Source organism: Oncorhynchus kisutch, linkage group LG2 (genome assembly GCF_002021735.2).
Source record: "Oncorhynchus kisutch isolate 150728-3 linkage group LG2, Okis_V2, whole genome shotgun sequence".
NCBI classification, from domain to species: Eukaryota; Metazoa; Chordata; class Actinopteri; order Salmoniformes; family Salmonidae; genus Oncorhynchus; species Oncorhynchus kisutch.
This window is the reverse complement of record NC_034175.2, coordinates 17,822,008-17,839,543: the sequence shown is the minus strand read 5'-3', so window position 1 is coordinate 17,839,543 and position 17,536 is coordinate 17,822,008. Positions and strand designations below refer to the sequence as shown.

Here is a 17,536-nt window from a genome sequence, read left to right as displayed (position 1 = left end):
CTTGATGGTTTTTGCGACTGCACTTGAAGAAACATTCAAAGTTCTTGAAAGTTCCGTATTTACTGACCTTCATGTCTTAAAGTAATGATGGACTGTTGTTTCTCTTTGCTTACTTTAGCTGTTCTTGCCATAATATGGACTTGGTCTTTTACCAAATAGGGCTATCTTCTGTATTCCACCCCTACCTTGTCACAACACAACTGATTGGCTCAAACGTATTAAGAAGGAAAGAAATTCCACAAATGAACTTTTAACAAGACACACCTGTTATTTGAAATTCATTCCAGGTGACTACCTCATGAAGCTGGTTGAGAGAATGCCAAGAGTGTACAACGCTGTCTGTCATCAAGGCAAAGGGTGGCTACTTTGAAGAATCTCAAATATAAAATATATTTTGATTTGTTTAACACTTTTTGGTTTACTATATGATTCCATATGTGTTATTTCATACTTTTGATGTCTTCATTGTTATTCTACAATGTAGAAAATAGTAAAAAATAAAGAAAAACCTTTGAATGAGTAGTTGTGTCCAAACTTTTGACTGGTAGTGTAAATCTATTTCTGATTGAATGAATAGACCTTATTGGTTAAATAAAGGTTATTTGCTGTGCTCCCAATGGCCCCTCTTATCTGTTTTCCCTCTGTCCTTTCAGTTCATCCTGAAGAACTATGGGGAGAATCCAGACAGCTATAATGAACAGCTGAAGAAGCTGGAGACACTGAGACAGGTATGAACTGGGACTGAGCGTGCTATGCAAATGTCATATGTTGTGATTTATTTGTTATGTCGGCCATATACTATACTTTCTTTCTATCCTATAATAAGTAAGTGTTTGTGGCAGGGTGCGGTGAATGTGACGCGGGACTTTGAGGGCTGCAGCATTTTGAGGAAGTACTTTGGGCAGCTGCACTACCTCCAGAGCCGTGTGCCTCTGGGGCCTGGGCAGGAAGCAGCAGTACCCATCTCATGGTATGAGGCAATGAAGTACACATAGGAGCCCTATCTTTACACACTTACCCATGAGATCCTTATCATACACACACTGGCTTTCATAAACTCTACAACAGACAGCTACGAAAAGACCGGAAGAACACAAGGTAACACTTTATTTGGATAGTCTGTCGAGCATCTACAGATGGACTATCTACTAACCCTAACTTTAACTCTTACCCTAACCCTTATTCTGAACCATCCCTAACTGTAACCGTAGCAAGAATTTGCTTATGAACAGATCTACAGAGCATCTGTTCTCTACAGAGCATAAGCTCTCCCTACCATACGCGTAGACACACACCACACCCTCAGGTATGCAATACAGTGTGTCGCCAATTTCATTCTCTCTTACCAGGACAGAAATATTTTCTGGAAAAACAGTTACTATGAAACAAAGATGAATGATAGTAAAAAGGTTTGGATCACTTTACATTACATCTTGGGCGAACTCGTAAAAAGGTTTGGATCACTTTACATTACATCTTGGGCGAACTCGTAAAAAGGTTTGGATCACTTTACATTACATCTTGGGCGAACTCGTAAAAAGGTTTGGATCACTTTACATTACATTTCGGGCGAACTCGGCTCCATCCTTCATTGAATCAGATGGCTCAATCATCACAAAACCCACCGATATTGCCAACTACTTAAATTGTTTTTTCATTGGCAAGATTAGCAAACTTTGGCATGACATGCCAACAAAAAATTCTGAACCTACACATCCATGCATAACTGACCAAATAATCAAAGACAAGCATTGTAATTCTGTAAAGTGAGTGTGGAAGAGGTGAAACAAATATTGTTGCCTATCAACAATGACAAGCCACCTGGTTCTGACAACTTGGATGGAAAATTACTGGGGATAATAGCGGATAATATTGCCGCCCCTATTTGCCATCTTTTCAATCTAAGCCTACAGGAAAGTGTGTTCCCTCAGACCTGGAGGGAAGCAAAAGTCATTCTGCTCCCCAAGAATAGCAAAGCACCCTTTACTGGCTAAAACAGCCAACCAATCAGCCTGTTACCAACCCTTAGTAAACTTTTGGATCAAAATAGTGTTTGACCAGATACAATGCTATTTCACGATAAACAAATTAACAGCAGATTTTTAAAACGCTTATAGGGACGGGCATTCAACATGTACGCTACTTACACAAATCACTGATGATTGGCTAATAAAATAATAAGTAATACACAGATTGTTTTGTTAGTTTCAGTGCAACTTTTGACATTATCTGTAATAATCTGCTGCTGGAAAAGCGTATGCGTTATGTAATGTTCCCTCAATGTTTTTCCGGCACTGAGCAAATTTCAGGTCTGCTTAACGTTAACCTGAATGTTGTGAAAATTCTGTGCAACTTTCAGCACACGTTTACTGTGAACACTGAGGTTGTACCTGCTTTAAGTTACAGTTTTAACAGTGGCCAAGTAAGCTACTGTGGCTATTTGATTATAATGTAGGCCTACCAAAGTAGCCTAACATCAAAACAATGGAGAAAATGCATCCTATAACATTTTAACCTAATGTAGCAGCCAATGTGTGGTGCTCAATATAGGCCTACATTCCATGAGACTTTTGAAAAAAAGTGCAGGGCTTGACATAAACAGGTTAATCTACTTGTCCTTCAGACAAGGAGGTGACTGAAAATGTTGTTGTTGTTTGATGCAAGAAACCACTTCACAAAATACATTATTATTCCCATACCATTATTACAGAGAATCAGACAAATTATTCTACCCTCTGTCTATTGGCTACTTAGGTTATTCAAGCCTGTCTCAAAATACAACACTGCCCCTTTAAGATATAAAAAAAGCTCTTTACCTGACTCGCTTTTCAAAGATGTCTAGAAATGTATATGTTTTGTGCTCTTGTAGGAAGCAATCACTCCCCTATTGCTGACTACAAATGATCTATAACTGGGCTAATAACTCACTAACTAGCAAAGGATATTAACAAAATGTGCACACGTGGCTACAGCAGCTCTTACTTTGACGTCAAATGAAGAGCATCTACTCACAACCGCTCATGCTGCTAACACAGTCCAGTTCAAAGTAAATGGCACATACCATATATGGCAATGATCTATTTGCATATAGGTCTACTGCAGCTCTGATTGGTTATACTGCACGGGCTGAGTAGTGCGTGGGAATGCAATAGAATCATACTCTGATGCTTTCTGCCTACAACAAAATCTCTTGCATAGTTTGTTTTGTTTCGGTGATATTGCATTGATTCGATCACAATTTCCACGGTAAATGGAAACGTTGATAGTGTTAACAGGGAAAACTCTAGAACAGTGGTCACCAACCTTGTCTGAGTCAAGATCACTGAGTCAAAATGCAAGCCGAGATCTACTACTCAGATATTTCTTTAAACATGACTTTAAAAAAATGTAAGCCTATGCAACAATCAATAACAGTTCTGTAGTAATGAGGTTTGTGCAGTAAGTTATAGGCCCAATACATTATCACTGCATATTGGCTTTGCTTGAATTGCCCTGCCAATGCATTGTTGTTCAGGCAATAAAAAATACATTTAAACATTTTGGGGGGGGGATGATGGTGCCTGCATCTGATGGTGAGTCTCAGCGGAGGGAGAGAGCAGCAGACTGAGGGTCCGCCTCTCAACATCCCTCCACTCTCCCTTTCCTCCACTGACACTGACCAAAAAGGGACACCATCTTCCAGCTGGCGAAATTCGACTCGCACCGCATTATTTCTGCCTCATGCACAAAGTCATGTCGAACAGAGAAAGTTAAATATTCCTCGAAATTAAAAAAGACCAAAGCCGCTAATAATAACAACACAAGCCTATAGATACACTTTCCTACTCATTCATTACTGCTGCAGTGCTTGTTGTAGCGCTGAGTGGAAATAGGAACAACGTGCATTTTATGGCTTATAAAAGTGTTGAATACAAAGTGTTGACAGTGCTGAGTAAGAACTTGAACTCAGTCATAAAAACAGCATCTCTTTGCTGTATTCTCTGACAGTCTCGCTCTACTCATAGTTTTAAATGTTTAGAAATGTCACGGTATCAACTTTCTGTGGCTTTCTTTTATGCCGTGCTACGTTACTGCAGACACGGTCATCTGAGCCATCTGATTGGCCAGCGGTAGGTCTGTAGTGCACTTCATTTGCTTTCTGGGTCCGGAGAGAAGGCAGACAGCAACAGCTCACCTACCCGGGGCGCAGGGCAGCTGAATCTAGTGCACCTACCGCCAACAGCCCAAAAAAATAGGAACACAAGGCTTTATCGTTGTTTTTTTTACAGAAATGTTTGACAATCGACTAGCAATGTCTTGGAGATTGACCGGTTGGTGGCCGCTGCTCTCGGGCTTCTCTCTGTGGGCTGATATTTCTGCGTGGCAGTTCTGGGGCTACACGCGCGCAGCTTAGATGGAGCATTGGTGTTATGGCTTTACATCCCCTGCTATATTGTGGATCGAGAGTTACCTGTATGACAGAACACAGGCCCCTTACTATTCAATCTTTACTAATGACCTGCCACTGGCTCTGAGTCAAGCCTGTTTGTCTATGTATGCTGATGACTCAACACTCTACACGTCAGCATCCACAGCAAGTGAAATCACTGCAGCGTTTAACACAGAGCTGCAGTCAGTTTCAGAATGGGTGGCAAGAAAGCAGTTGGTCCTAAATATTTCAAAAACTAAAAGCATTGTAATTGGGACAAATCATTCACTTAACCCTTAACCTCAACTAATTAATAATGTGGAAATTGAGCAAGTTGAGGAGACTAAGCTTCTTGGAGTATCCTTGGATTGTAGACTGTCATGGTCAAAACATTTTGACGCAACAGTAACTAAGATGGGGAGAGGTCTGTCCATAATAAAGCGCTGCTCAGCTTTCTCAACAATGCTATCATCAAGGCTGGTCCTACAGGCCCTAGACTACTGTTCAGTCGTCTGGTTAGGTGCTACAAAGAGGGACTTAGGAAAATTACATTTGGCCCAGAACAAGGCAGCACGGCTGGCTCGTAAATGTACACGGAGAGTTAACATTAATAATATGCATGTCAGTCTCACCTGGCTCAAAATAGAGGACAGATTGACTTCATCACTACTTGTGTTTGCGAGAGGCATTGACATGTTGAATGCACCAAGCTGTCTGTTTAAACTATTAGCACACAGCTTGGACACCCATGCATACCCCACAAGATGCTACCTGAGGTCTCTTCACAGTCCCCAAGTCCAGAACAGACTATGGGAGGTGCACAGTACTACATAGAGCCATGGCTACATTGAACTCTATTCCACATCAAGTAACTCATGCAAGCAGTAAAATCTGATTTAAATACACCTTATGGAACAGCCGGGAATGTGAAGAGACACACATAGGCACAGACAGACACACACCCGATACTATACACATGTATTTTGTGTTGTAGAGTAGTGACCTGAGGGAACACACTTAGTGTATAGTAAAAATCTGTTGTGAAATGTATTGTAATGTTTTTAAAATGGTATACAACTGCCTTAATGTTGCTGTACCCCAGGAAGAAAAGCTGCTGCCTTTAATGGGCATCCATAATACATACAAAAACAGACAGGCCCATACATGTACAGTTGAAGTCGGAAGTTTACATACACTTAGGTTGGAGTCATTAAAACTTGTGTTGTGGGGGTGATGTGCTGCAGGAGGGACTGGTGCACTTCACAAAATAGATGGCATCATGAGACAGGAAAATTATGTGGATATACTGAAGCAACATCTCAAGACATCGGTCAGAAAGTTAAAGCTTGGTTGCAAATGGGTCTTCCAAATGGACAATGACCCCAAGCATACTTCCAAAGTTGTGGCAAAATGGCTTAAGGACAACAAAGTCAAGGTATTGGAGTGGCCATCACAAAGCCTTGACCTCAATCCTATAGAAAATTTGTGGGCAGAACTGAAAAGGCAAGCAAGGAGGCCTACAAACCTGACTCAGATACACCAGCTCTGCCAGGAGGAATGGGTCAAAATTCACCCAACTTATTGTGGGAAGCTTGTGGAAGGCTACCTGAAACGTTTGACCCAAGTTAAACAATTTAAAGGCAATGCTACCTAATACTAATTGAGTGTATGTAAACTTCTGACCCACTGGGAATGTGATGAAAGAAATAAAAGATTAAATAAATAATTCTCTACTCTTATTCTGACATTTCACATTCTTAAAATAAAGTGGTGATACTAACTGACCAAAGACAGGGAATTTTTACTAAGATTAAATGTCAGGAATTGTAAAAAAAAAAAAAAAAAAAAGAAAGTTGAAATGTATTTGGCAAAGGTGTATATAAACTTGCGACTTCAAGTTTAGACACACACAACACCCTCATTTATGCAAAACAGTGTGTTAACCATTTCATTCTCTCTTACCAGGACAGAAATATTTTCTGGAAAAACAGTCACTCATGATGACATCAGCTATGAGCAAGCCTGCATCCTCTACAACCTGGGTGAGTTGAACTATTTGAATGGTGTAGTGTAAAACTGACCTTAGATCAGCACTGAGGGCAAAACCATGCGTTAAACAGCTATGTCCTGATTGCCATAATGTTGTCTTCTCTGTAGGTGCTCTCCACTCCATGTTGGGAGCCATGGATAACAGGGTGTCTGAAGAGGTGGGCAGAAGCAATGGCCGTCTATCTCTACCACGTTAACCTCTCTCTCCATGACATCTCACACTGACATCCATTGTGTTGCCCCCTCTTTCTGAAACTCAATATGTCCCTTTGTCTATTTCTCTCGCTTCCATCCTCACTCCCTTCTGTCTCCCTTCCCCTTTCTCTCTCCCCCTAGGGGATGAAGGTGTCATGTACACACTTCCAGTGCTCCGCGGGGGCCTTCTCCTACCTGAGGGACCACTTCAGCCACAACTTCAGCGTGGACATGAGTCACCAGATCCTTAACCTCAACATCAACCTCATGCTGGTAACTATTGCACACCGCACGTGTTTTCTCACTCACACACACACACACACACACACACACACACACACACTCACACACACTTCGTGGTTATTTGTCTCCATTCAGGGTCAGGCTCAAGAGTGTCTCCTGGAGAAGTCCATGCTGGACAACAGGAAGAGTTTCCTTGTAGCCCGCATCAGTGCTCAGGTAAATCTCTCTACTCTCAACACATGACGTAGTAGCAGGGCACGATAACACCCACTAGACCTCAGTTGCCGTAGAGCAGGGTCGTTCTCAATAGGAATCAAACGGGGAGGGACTAACTGAACTTGTCCAATAAGAAAATGCTAATTGTTTTCTGTTGCAAAACATTTTGCTATGGTGTGCCCTAATGAATACGACCCAGGTGTGCGACTGTTCTGTTGTTGGCCTGGTGCAGGTGGTGGACTACTATAAGGAGGCATGCAGGGCTCTGGAGAACTCTGACACGGCTTCCATGCTGGGTAAAATCCAGAAGGACTGGAAGAAACTGGTGCAAATGAAGATCTCCTACTTTGCTTCCATCGCCCATGTGAGTTTGAGACAGGACAGTGAGTTGTGAGGGAGTGTATTGCGAATGTGTTCTCAATTTGGTTAACGGATACTCTGTTATTGAATAACATGTTTATTTCCAGCTGCATATGGGGAAGCAGGCTGAGGAGCAACAGAAATATGGAGAGCGGGTATGTCACCTTCTTGACTATCCCTACTCCCCCCGTGTATATTCCTCTGCATACCTCCATTCCTCTACATACCAATGTCTCTCCGTGTTTTTAACAGCTGGCTTACCTGCAGAGCTCATTAGACAAACTCAGTGAAGCCATCAAGTTGGCCAAGGTACAGTCACCTTCCAATTGACTGTGTGTAACCTTTTCGATTTGGCCTTCTGAAATGGTTTCTTTTGAATCTCTTATCAAGCTTACAATAACAAAGGAACTGTCTTTATGCTCCTTCCCCTCAATCTCTCTGTTTGAACAGGGTCAGCCGGACAGTGTGCAGGAGGCCTTGAAGTTCACCATGGACGTGATAGGGGGAAAGTAAGCAGCTATATTCCCTACTGTATATTCCCTTATGATAGTGGGTAGGTTGGTACAATCTTTACCCTTTGAGATAGGTAGACAGTCACACACACTCAAACAGTGGCACTCTTGCTGAAGTGTTTCTCTCTGATCCTTCCTCTCCTGTTTTATTTAGCTATTCCTTATCCCCTGTCCCTCGTAGGTTCAACTCTGCCAAGAAAGACAATGACTTCATTTACCATGAGACTGTCCCCTCGTTGGAGACTCTTGCTTCCGTCAAAGGTAACATTGAACCCTGACCTATGACCTATCCTCACACACAACCTCTCCTGCATTTCATATACTATATTTTCATCATGTCCTCTCTAGGTGCCCCCTTGGTGAAGGCCTTGCCCGTGAACCCAACTGATCCCAGTGTCACAGGACCAGACCTGTTTGCCAAGCTGGTGCCCATGGCTGCCCACGAGGCCTCCTCTCTCTACAGTGAAGAGAAGGCCAAGTTGCTTCGGGACATCATGGCCAAGATAGACAGCAGGAATGAGACTCTAGAGTGAGTAGGAGAGTCGGAGGGGCTGTGTGTGTATTTGTGTCGTCTAGGTACGCCTTTTACGATTTAATATAGTGACTTTGTGTGGTTACTGATCTAGCTCTGGCTTTACAGGCAGTTTATGGACTCTCTGGGTCTGGAGCCAGACTCCGTAGATAACCTGGACATGTACAGTCACATCCCCCCTGTACTTATGGAGAAGTGTGCTGCGCTCAGTGTCAGACCAGACACCGTCAAGAGCCTCATTCAGTCCATGCAGGGTGAGTGGTTGGCCTGGGACACACACATACACACACGTCACACACACATATGGTCACAGCCTTTCGATACTATCCCTATGTCTCTCTCCGTCAGTCCTGTCTGGTGTGTTCACGGACGTGGAGGCGTCTTTGAGGGAGATCCGGGACGTGCTGGAGGAGGACGAGGCCGGGGTGCGGGCGCTGCAAGAGGCGGCAGGAGGAGGCCCCGCGGCGGAGCTGCACCCCCAGGCACATGCCCAGACCCTGGCTGAGATCCGCAGGGACCTGGAGAAGTACATGGAGGCCCATGAGAAGGCCAGCTTCACCAACACAGAGCTGCACAGAGCCATGAACCTGCACATCAGTAACCTGAGGCTGCTGGGGGGACCACTGGATGCCCTGAGAGATGCCCTGCCGAGGCCACAACTCAACCAGGGTGGGTATAGGAAAGTGGAAAAGAGTTATGGTGTTTGTGGTGTCATCAGGAGTGTGTTTCTAAATATATATGTGTGTGTGTTCCTACAGAGGAGGTGGCGGGGCTGCAGTGCATGAAGAGGATCCTGGGTAAGGTGCAGGAGATGAGGGACCAGAGGAGCACCCTAGAGAAACAGCTGCGTGACCTCATCCAGCAGGACGACATCACTTCCTCCCTGGTCACTACCGAGCGCACTGACATGAAGGTACAGGACATTGTGTGTGGGTTTGATCTTCATGACATTCTAGACTAACGCATGACTCTTAACACACTATATGTAACATTTGCCTCCCTCTCTCCCCACCTCCCTCTCTCTCCGTCTCTCTCTCCCCACCTCCCTCTCTCCCCACCTCCCTCTCTCTCCGTCTCTCTCTCCCCACCTCCCTCTCTCCCCACCTCCCTCTCTCTCCGTCTCTCTCTCCCCACCTCCCTCTCTCTCTATCTCTCTCTCCCCACCTCCCTCTCTCCCCACCTCCCCCTCTCTCTCCATCTCTCTCTCCGTCTCCCTCCGTCTCCCTCTCCCTCCCTCCCCTCCCTCCCTCCCTCTCTCGCTCCCTCCCCACCTCCCTCTCTCGCTCCCTCCCCACCTCCCTCTCTCGCTCCCTCCCCACCTCCCTCTCTCGCTCCCTCCCCACCTCCCTCTCTCGCTCCCTCCCCACCTCCCTCTCTCCCTACCTCCCTCCCTCCCTCTCTCCCCACCTCCCTCTCTCGCTCCCTCCCCACCTCCCTCTTCCCTCTCTGCCTCTCTCCCTCCCTCCCTGTCCCACTCCCCCCACCTCCCTCTCTCCCCACCTCCCTCTCTCCCTCTCCCCCCACCTCCCTCTCTCCCTCCCCACCTCCCTCTCTCGCTCTCTCTCCCTCCCTCCCCCTCTCTCCCCTCTCCCTCCCTCTCTCCCTATAGAGGTTGTTTGAGGAGCAGTTGAAGAAGTATGAGCAGGTGAAGGTGTACATCGACCAGAACCTGTCTGCCCAGGAGAACATCCTCAAGGCTCTGACGGAAGCCAATGTACAATACTCCTCGGTCCGCAAGGGTCTCGCCGAGACGGAACACAAGTGAGCAAGGGCTTGGGAAGGGTTTTAGTAGGACACCAGCACTATTGGTCAAAGGACTTTGACGCTGTTCCAGTCCAAGGTCATAGGGAAGGGGCCAATATAGGGAATCAGAACACACAAACAAATCAGAGCAGGTCCACTGGAAACACTAGATACATAAAGCACTAGCCTCATGTCATTGTTACTGAAGAAGTTCTCACCTCTTCCTCTTCTCCTTCCTTTCTCTCGCTCCAACTCTCAGGTGGAACGGCACGGTGCAGACCCTGGTGGCGTCCTACGAGGCTTACGAGGACCTGATGAAGAAGTCCCAGGAGGGGAAGGAGTTCTACGAGGACCTGGAGACCAAGTCCTCCCGCCTGCTGGAGAGAGCTAAAACTCTGTGTCAGGCCAGGGAGGAGGAGAGGAAGGCCGTGCTGGACAGGGAGACCCAGAAGAATCCCCCTTCTCGGCCCACTGCAGCCAAACCGTCCCTGGGGTCCAAGGGGGGCTCTGACGTGGACTCTGCCTGTTCTAGTTTGGAGGATGCCGAGCTAGCCCAGATCAACGCTGCTATACTGAGCCTGGGAGGAGACCTGCCTGACGAGCTCCATAGTCTACCCCCCGACCACCCCTCCCTGCACTCTGCCATTCGCCCGCTCTATACCTCTCAGTTCCCACCAAACCATCGCCCGCCCCAGTTCCCCGGCCCACTCCCCGCCCAGCGTTTCCCTCGCGGACCCTTCACTCAGCTACCCCCCCAGCAGACCCCTGTTTCTGGCTACACCCCTCCCCAGCCGCAAGCCCCCCAAACTGGGGGAGTCGGGCCTGCCCGTGCCCCTTTCCTTCCCTCCACTACTACAGTAGATAGTATCCAGACCCCCATCCCCAGTTATAACTCAGCCCCACGCCACCCTGTACCACCTACTGTCTCTGCAGGCTACGCTGTTCCCCCACAGATGGGTGTGTACCCACAGTACATGACCCAGCCTGGGGTGCCCATGCAAGCACCCAGCCAGGTGCCACACCAACATCCACAGCATCAGTACCAACACCCTCCTGGGCAGCTGCCCCCTGGCTACCAGTCTGCCCCCAGGGCTATGCCCGGGCCCCGACCCCCTCCCCAGGCACAGCAGGGTTACCCACAGTACATCCCCCCCCAGCACCAGCCCCGGCCACCCATGCCCCCCCAGTATCAGCAGCCATATCCTGGTCAGCCCCAGCCACAACCCCAGCATGGCTACCAGCCACAGTTACCACAGGGCTATCAGCCTCAACACCCTCAGCAGGGCTACCTGCCCCAACAGCCCCCACACATGATCCCAAGGGGCCCTCACCCACAGATGCCCACCACTTCGCAGCCCATGCCCCCTGTCTCCCAACCATACATGCAACCTGCCAACCAACAGATGCCCCTGCACCCTCATCAGCAGATGCTACCTCCCCAACAACAACACATGCATCCCAACGCCCAGCAAATGCACCCGCATCCACAAATGCACCCTGGCCCTCATCAGCAGATACCCCCTAACAGCCAGCCAATGCCCCCAGTTTCCCAGGCTTACCTGCCCCCCACCAGCCAGCCCATGCCTCCTGGCCTGCACCAGCCCATGCCCCCTGCTTCCCAGCCCCAACATGTCCACCTCCCTCAGGCTTACCTGCCCAGGGGCCCCCTCCCACCTCAGGGGCCCCAGATGCCCCACCCTGGTCAACCCCCCCAACATGTCTACCAGCCCCAGTTACCACAGGGCTATCAGCCTCCTATAATGCCTCAATCAGCCCCCCAACAGTCCCAGGCTCCCCAGCCTGTAGCCCCCATGACCCCCACCATGTACCCTACTCCTCCAGGTGTGAACGGCTCTCCCGGAGCCCCACCACAGCCCACCTCTATGGGCCAACCTCGGCCCCCTCCCCAGCACATGATTCCACCAACTGCTGGAGCTCCTCCAGTGGCCCTCCCACCTAACGTCATCCTTCCCTCGCCCTCCCCTTCCCCTTCTCCCTCCCCGGGCCCCTCTTCCCTAGGCCTGGCTCCTCAGAGGCCCTCCCCGGCCCCTACCCCTGGCGGTCCACCCTCTCTCCCTTCCTCCTTATCCCCCTCCACCTCCCTCTTCCCGCACCAGAACTCCATCACAGACGACCTGCTCTCCTCCAGCCCAGAGAGCCAGCCCGGTGGCCCCAAAGCCCCCGCCAACGTCCTCCAACCCACCAAGGCTGACCCTCAGGACGGGGAGCGCCGCAAGAAGAGCTCCCAGGGTGTCCGACTGATCCAGGGTGACCCGTACCAAGCCCCCGAACGCGTAGCCCGCCTCTGCGGCGAACTCGAACGCTTCCGGTCGGCCGTGGAGTCTCTTGAGCGCCCGTCGGTGGACGAAGGTGGCCTGTCGCCGCTGGATGCCCGCTGGAAGGAGCTCCAGGAGGGGCAGGAGAGGGACGCCAGGCAGCTGTCCATCGCCATCGCCCGCTGCTACACCATGAAGAACCGTCACCAGGACGTGATGCCATATGACTGTAACCGCGTGCTGCTGCGCTCGGGCAAGGACGACTACATCAACGGCAGCTTTGTGGAGGAGCTGTCGCCCTACTGCCCGCGCCTCATCGCCACGCAGGCGCCGCTGTCGGGCACGGCCGCCGACTTCTGGCTCATGGTGTGGGAGCAGAAGGTTTCACTGGTGGTCATGCTGGTCTCAGAGCAGGAGTTAGATAAGGTATGAACACACACTCAGGGAAGAAGGAATGGGCCATTCTAGGGCTTACTACTGTGGTAGTTGTACCACCTGTTTGGTTTTTACCCAAGAAGGAATAAAAGGTACAGTGGGGCAAAAAAAGTATTTAGTCAGCCACCAATTGTGCAAGTTCTCCCACTTAAAAAGATGAGAGAGGATTTTTTATGAATTTATTTGCAAATTATGGTGGAAAATAAGTATTTGGTCACCTACAAACAAGCAAGATTTCTGGCTCTCACAGACCTGTAACTTCTTCTTTAAGAGGCTCCTCTGTCCTCCACTCGTTACCTGTATTAATGGAACCTGTTTGAACTTGTTATCAGTATAAAAGACACCTATCCACAACCTCAAACAGTCACACTCCAAACTCTACTATGGCCAAGACCAAAGAGCTGTCAAAGGACACCAGAAACAAAATTGTAGACCTGCACCAGGCTGGGAAGACTGAATCTGCAATAGGTAAGCAGCTTGGTTTGAAGAAATCAACTGTGGGAGCAATTATTAGGAAATGGAAGACATACAAGACCACTGATAATCTCCCTCGATCTGGGGCTCCACGCAAGATCTCACCCCGTGGGGTCAAAATGATTAGAAAAACGGTGAGCAAAAATCCCAGAACCACACTGGGGGACCTAGTGAATGACCTGCAGAGAGCTGGGACCAAAGTAACAAAGCCTACCATCAGTAACACACTACGCCGCCAGGGACTCAAATCCTGCAGTGCCAGACGTGTCCCCCTGCTTAAGCCAATACAGCCAGTACATGTCCAGGCCCGTCTGAAGTTTGCTAGAGAGCATTTGGATGATCCAGAAGAAGATTGGGAGAATGTCATATGGTCAGATGAAACCAAAATATAACTTTTTGGTAAAAACTCAACTTGCTGTGTTTGGAGGATAAAGAATGCTGAGTTGCATCCAAAGAACACCATACCGACTGTGAAGAATGGGGGTGGAAACATCATGCTTTGGGGCTGTTTTTCTGCAAAGGGACCAGGACGACTGATCCGTGTAAAGGAAAGAATGAAATGGGCCATGTATCGTGAGATTTTGAGTGAACCTCCTTCCATCAGCAAGGGCATTGAAGATGAAACTTGGCTGGGTCTTTCAGCATGACAATGATCCCAAACACACCGCCCGGGCAACGAAGGTGTGGCTTCGTAAGAAGCATTTCAAGGTCCTGGAGTGGCCTAGCCAGTCTCCAGATCTCAACCCCATCGAAAATCTTTTTAGGGAGTTGAAAGTCTGTGTTGCCCAGCAACATCCCCAAAACATCACTTCTCTAGAGGAGATCTGCATGGAGGAATGGGCCAAAATACCAGCAACAGTGTGTGAAAACCTTGTGAAGACTTCTGTCATTGCCAACAAAGGGTATATAACAAAGTATTGAGAAACTTTTGTTAATACTTATTTTCCACCATCATTTGCAAATAAATTCATAAAAAATCCTACAATGTGATTTTCTGGATATTTTTTTCTCATTTTGTCTGTCATAGTTGAAGTGTACCTATGATGAAAATTACAGGCCTCTCTCATCTTTTTAAGTGGGAGAACTTGCACAATTGGTGGCTGACTAAATACTTTTTTGCCCCACTGTAGGTAAGGAATTGGATAAGGCAGAACTTTGATTAGATGGTTTATTTACTTTCAGACTATTGACAGAAACGTCTGTGAAAACACATTTCTTATTTAATTTGAAGTTATCAGTCCATATTTTGATTGACACATTGTAATTTATTGAGAGAACCCCATCTCCTAGTCGTTTCTTTACTGTGTTTCCGTAGGGAAAGGTTTTGTGCTATTTCCCGACAGAACGCGGCCAGCAGCTTGCTCAGGGACCAATCACAGTCACCCTGACTACGCAGAAGACCACGCCCACCCACGTGGAGCGAATGATTGGCCTGCAATACCGTGACCAGAGCCTCAAACGCACCGTCATACACCTACAGTTCACCTCCTGGCCTGAGCTGTGAGTCCACACGGTAACAACTGAATAACCATTCACTGTATGCATGGAAATTCATATCTGGCTAACGAATACCATTTCTCTTTCTCTCGCTCTCTTTCTCCCCACAGGGGTCTTCCTGAGAGCAAGAGCAATCTAATCTGCTTCATCCAGGAGGTTCATGGATACTACCTGCACCAGAGGCCCTTACACACACCTATTGTTGTGCACTGCAGGTGACACACACATTCTATTTTATTACTGTCACCAAACATCATGATGATTAATCAAAACCAAGTGTGTGTGTGTGTACATGTGTGTGTTGTGAGTATTGACACTAACCCGGTCTCTCTCCGTGACCTCAGCTCTGGCGTGGGGCGTACCGGCGCCCTCTGTTTGCTGTATGCAGCGGTACAGGAGCTGGAGGCAGGGAACAGCATCCCTGACCTACCTCTACTGGTCCAGAAGATGAGGCAGCAGAGGAAGAACATGCTGCAGGAGAAGGTAAGAACACACACCTAACAAGCTCCTGCTTTACAAGGAGTTAACTGTGAAGTTTCATAAGAGTGACGTCACATAGGCAAGTTCTCTAGTAAAAGCTCATGTCACTTTCCCAGTGCATTGAGTCAATGTTGTTTGTTGGTGTGATGGCTCTTCAAGGTGTCTCCTCTCTCTGGTGTCTGTCCGCAGCTGCACCTGAAGTTCTGTTACGAGGCGGTGCTGAAACACGCTGAGCAGGTCCTCCAGAGACACGGCTACCTCCCTACCGCCCCCTGCAGCAAGACACCCAGCACTGCTGCCACCAAGGTGAGCCCCGTCTCACTGAGACAGTTTTTCATCCTTTTGGCATTCAGGCTTTAGGGTCTCAGACACTTGAATAGTTAAGTGAGTAGTGGTGATTGAGGTCGTAAATATGGTTGAAAAGTGAGTGGAAAAACTATTTTGTATTATTTTGGTGGTACTCGATGTAAGCTAAAATTGAGAGGCCCTATAGATGGGTTAGCTGACAACGTCACGAAAACTAGGCTCACAAGAATTCCATGGGTTGTTGTGATTCTAGATGGCAAGATAGCTACCAACAATGACAAGAAACTGCCATGTGGGGAATCGTGACTCGTGTCAGCTAGTTTTATCATGGTATATTTATCATGGACATGGTATATTGATACCATGTCGTGTTTTGACTGATTTCATGTTAATATGGCAAAACATTTGCTAGCTAGCTAATCAACAACTGTAATGATGTATGAGACAAGTGTTCATTGTGCACATTTGTTTTCAATAAACATTGGAGACTAAATATAGTTTACATGTTGTCAACAATCTAAGCCAACCATGTCTGTTTTGCACGTGTTGGTTTTGTTGCTTAACAACCAACCCTTCTGTGCTACACTACTGCTTTACTGCTCCCTCCTGTTTAAATAATGTCTGGTTGTCTTCTCCCTGTAGCCTTACTCTCGCCAGGAGTCCCAACAGGACATCGTTCTGGGAGGTGACATGACCATCAGCTCCATTCAGGCCACCATCGCCAAACTCAGCATCCGGCCCCCCAGTGCCACTGACCCAGCCATGGACCCTGTCCCTGACATTGGTGCCCCCTCTGGCCTAGAGGACCAACCCTTCACCCCCCCCACCGGCCTGCCCTTGGATAGAGAGCTAGAGCCAGCCGCCACCCTCGCCCGGGACCCCTTTCCCAGCGGAACCCAACCCTCCTCCCTCAGTCCCACACTCTCCTCCCCAGAGGAGGTTCAGTCCCCACCACCCAATGGTGTGGATACTTCCTCGCCCAATAACCAGGTGACCCCTGATCCAGCCCCTCCCTCTGGCCCGGCCCTGAACTCTCTGGAGCTGCTGGCCTCTCTGACGGCCGAGGCCTTCTCCATGGAGGGTGGTGGGTGCAAGGGGAAGCACCGTGTCACTAAGCAGAGCTTCCTGCAGCCTGCCGAGGGCCAGGGCCTCCATCAGGGGCCCCGCGAGGAGGAGGGAGACGACCCCCTGAGCAACCTCGACCCCCTCTGGAGCCTCAACAAGAACTGAAACACAGCCTCGCTCTCACTTCATAGCTGTGTCAAACTGACCTGTAGCCTTTAGTACTAGTTCTTCTTGATTCTCTGCTAATGAACCAAAATGACTAGAATGGTGGAAACTCCAAGATTCACAACTAGAAGTTATTAGTGGTAGGGGCTGGTTTGAACCTGGTTTTGAACGCTTTAGGGACACTTCAGGGGTCCTACATTCCGTCACTAGTGGCCTGGCTGTGCTTCTGGGACCGAATCACTGCACTTGTCTTTTCTTTCCCTGTCTTTCTACCTGTACCAGATGGGTCTGTTCTTCACTCGCTGCTTCAGAGCTGGCCACTCAGCATCCCAGCATGCACTCCTAGCAGCAGTGTCTATGGTTCCCTCTTACAGCTGGTCGCTCTGGGCAAGGGGTTGGCGTGGACTCAGATGATAGTGACTGATAGGATTGCCAAAGGGTGGGTGAGGAGCTTGCAGACGCAGGCTCTCGTTATGTTAATCGCATACATAGAGCAGAATCAGCACGTCTTAACAATATATTTTTTCTTGTCTTTCATTAACACTGTAAATATATCTTGAATAAATTTAGGTTGGCACGG

The 17,536-nt window shown here is 48.2% G+C and overlaps 1 protein-coding gene across 1 annotated transcript in view; it reads left to right on the top strand.

Moving 5' to 3' along the window:
* The window catches only part of LOC116353497 (tyrosine-protein phosphatase non-receptor type 23-like), a 27,761-nt gene extending 10,225 nt beyond the window's left edge, over positions 1-17,536 (top strand). The window contains exons 2-23 of the mRNA XM_031789345.1: positions 654-728; positions 843-970; positions 6,374-6,450; positions 6,566-6,615; positions 6,794-6,925; positions 7,031-7,111; positions 7,344-7,475; positions 7,579-7,626; positions 7,724-7,780; positions 7,922-7,980; positions 8,165-8,244; positions 8,332-8,512; positions 8,624-8,769; positions 8,864-9,184; positions 9,274-9,428; positions 10,125-10,276; positions 10,518-12,960; positions 14,759-14,943; positions 15,051-15,155; positions 15,285-15,423; positions 15,610-15,726; positions 16,369-17,536. Coding sequence (XP_031645205.1) covers positions 654-728; positions 843-970; positions 6,374-6,450; positions 6,566-6,615; positions 6,794-6,925; positions 7,031-7,111; positions 7,344-7,475; positions 7,579-7,626; positions 7,724-7,780; positions 7,922-7,980; positions 8,165-8,244; positions 8,332-8,512; positions 8,624-8,769; positions 8,864-9,184; positions 9,274-9,428; positions 10,125-10,276; positions 10,518-12,960; positions 14,759-14,943; positions 15,051-15,155; positions 15,285-15,423; positions 15,610-15,726; positions 16,369-16,956 — 5,451 coding nt within the window. The 3' untranslated portion in view covers positions 16,957-17,536. The remainder of the gene's footprint in view (positions 1-653; positions 729-842; positions 971-6,373; positions 6,451-6,565; positions 6,616-6,793; positions 6,926-7,030; positions 7,112-7,343; positions 7,476-7,578; positions 7,627-7,723; positions 7,781-7,921; positions 7,981-8,164; positions 8,245-8,331; positions 8,513-8,623; positions 8,770-8,863; positions 9,185-9,273; positions 9,429-10,124; positions 10,277-10,517; positions 12,961-14,758; positions 14,944-15,050; positions 15,156-15,284; positions 15,424-15,609; positions 15,727-16,368) is intronic.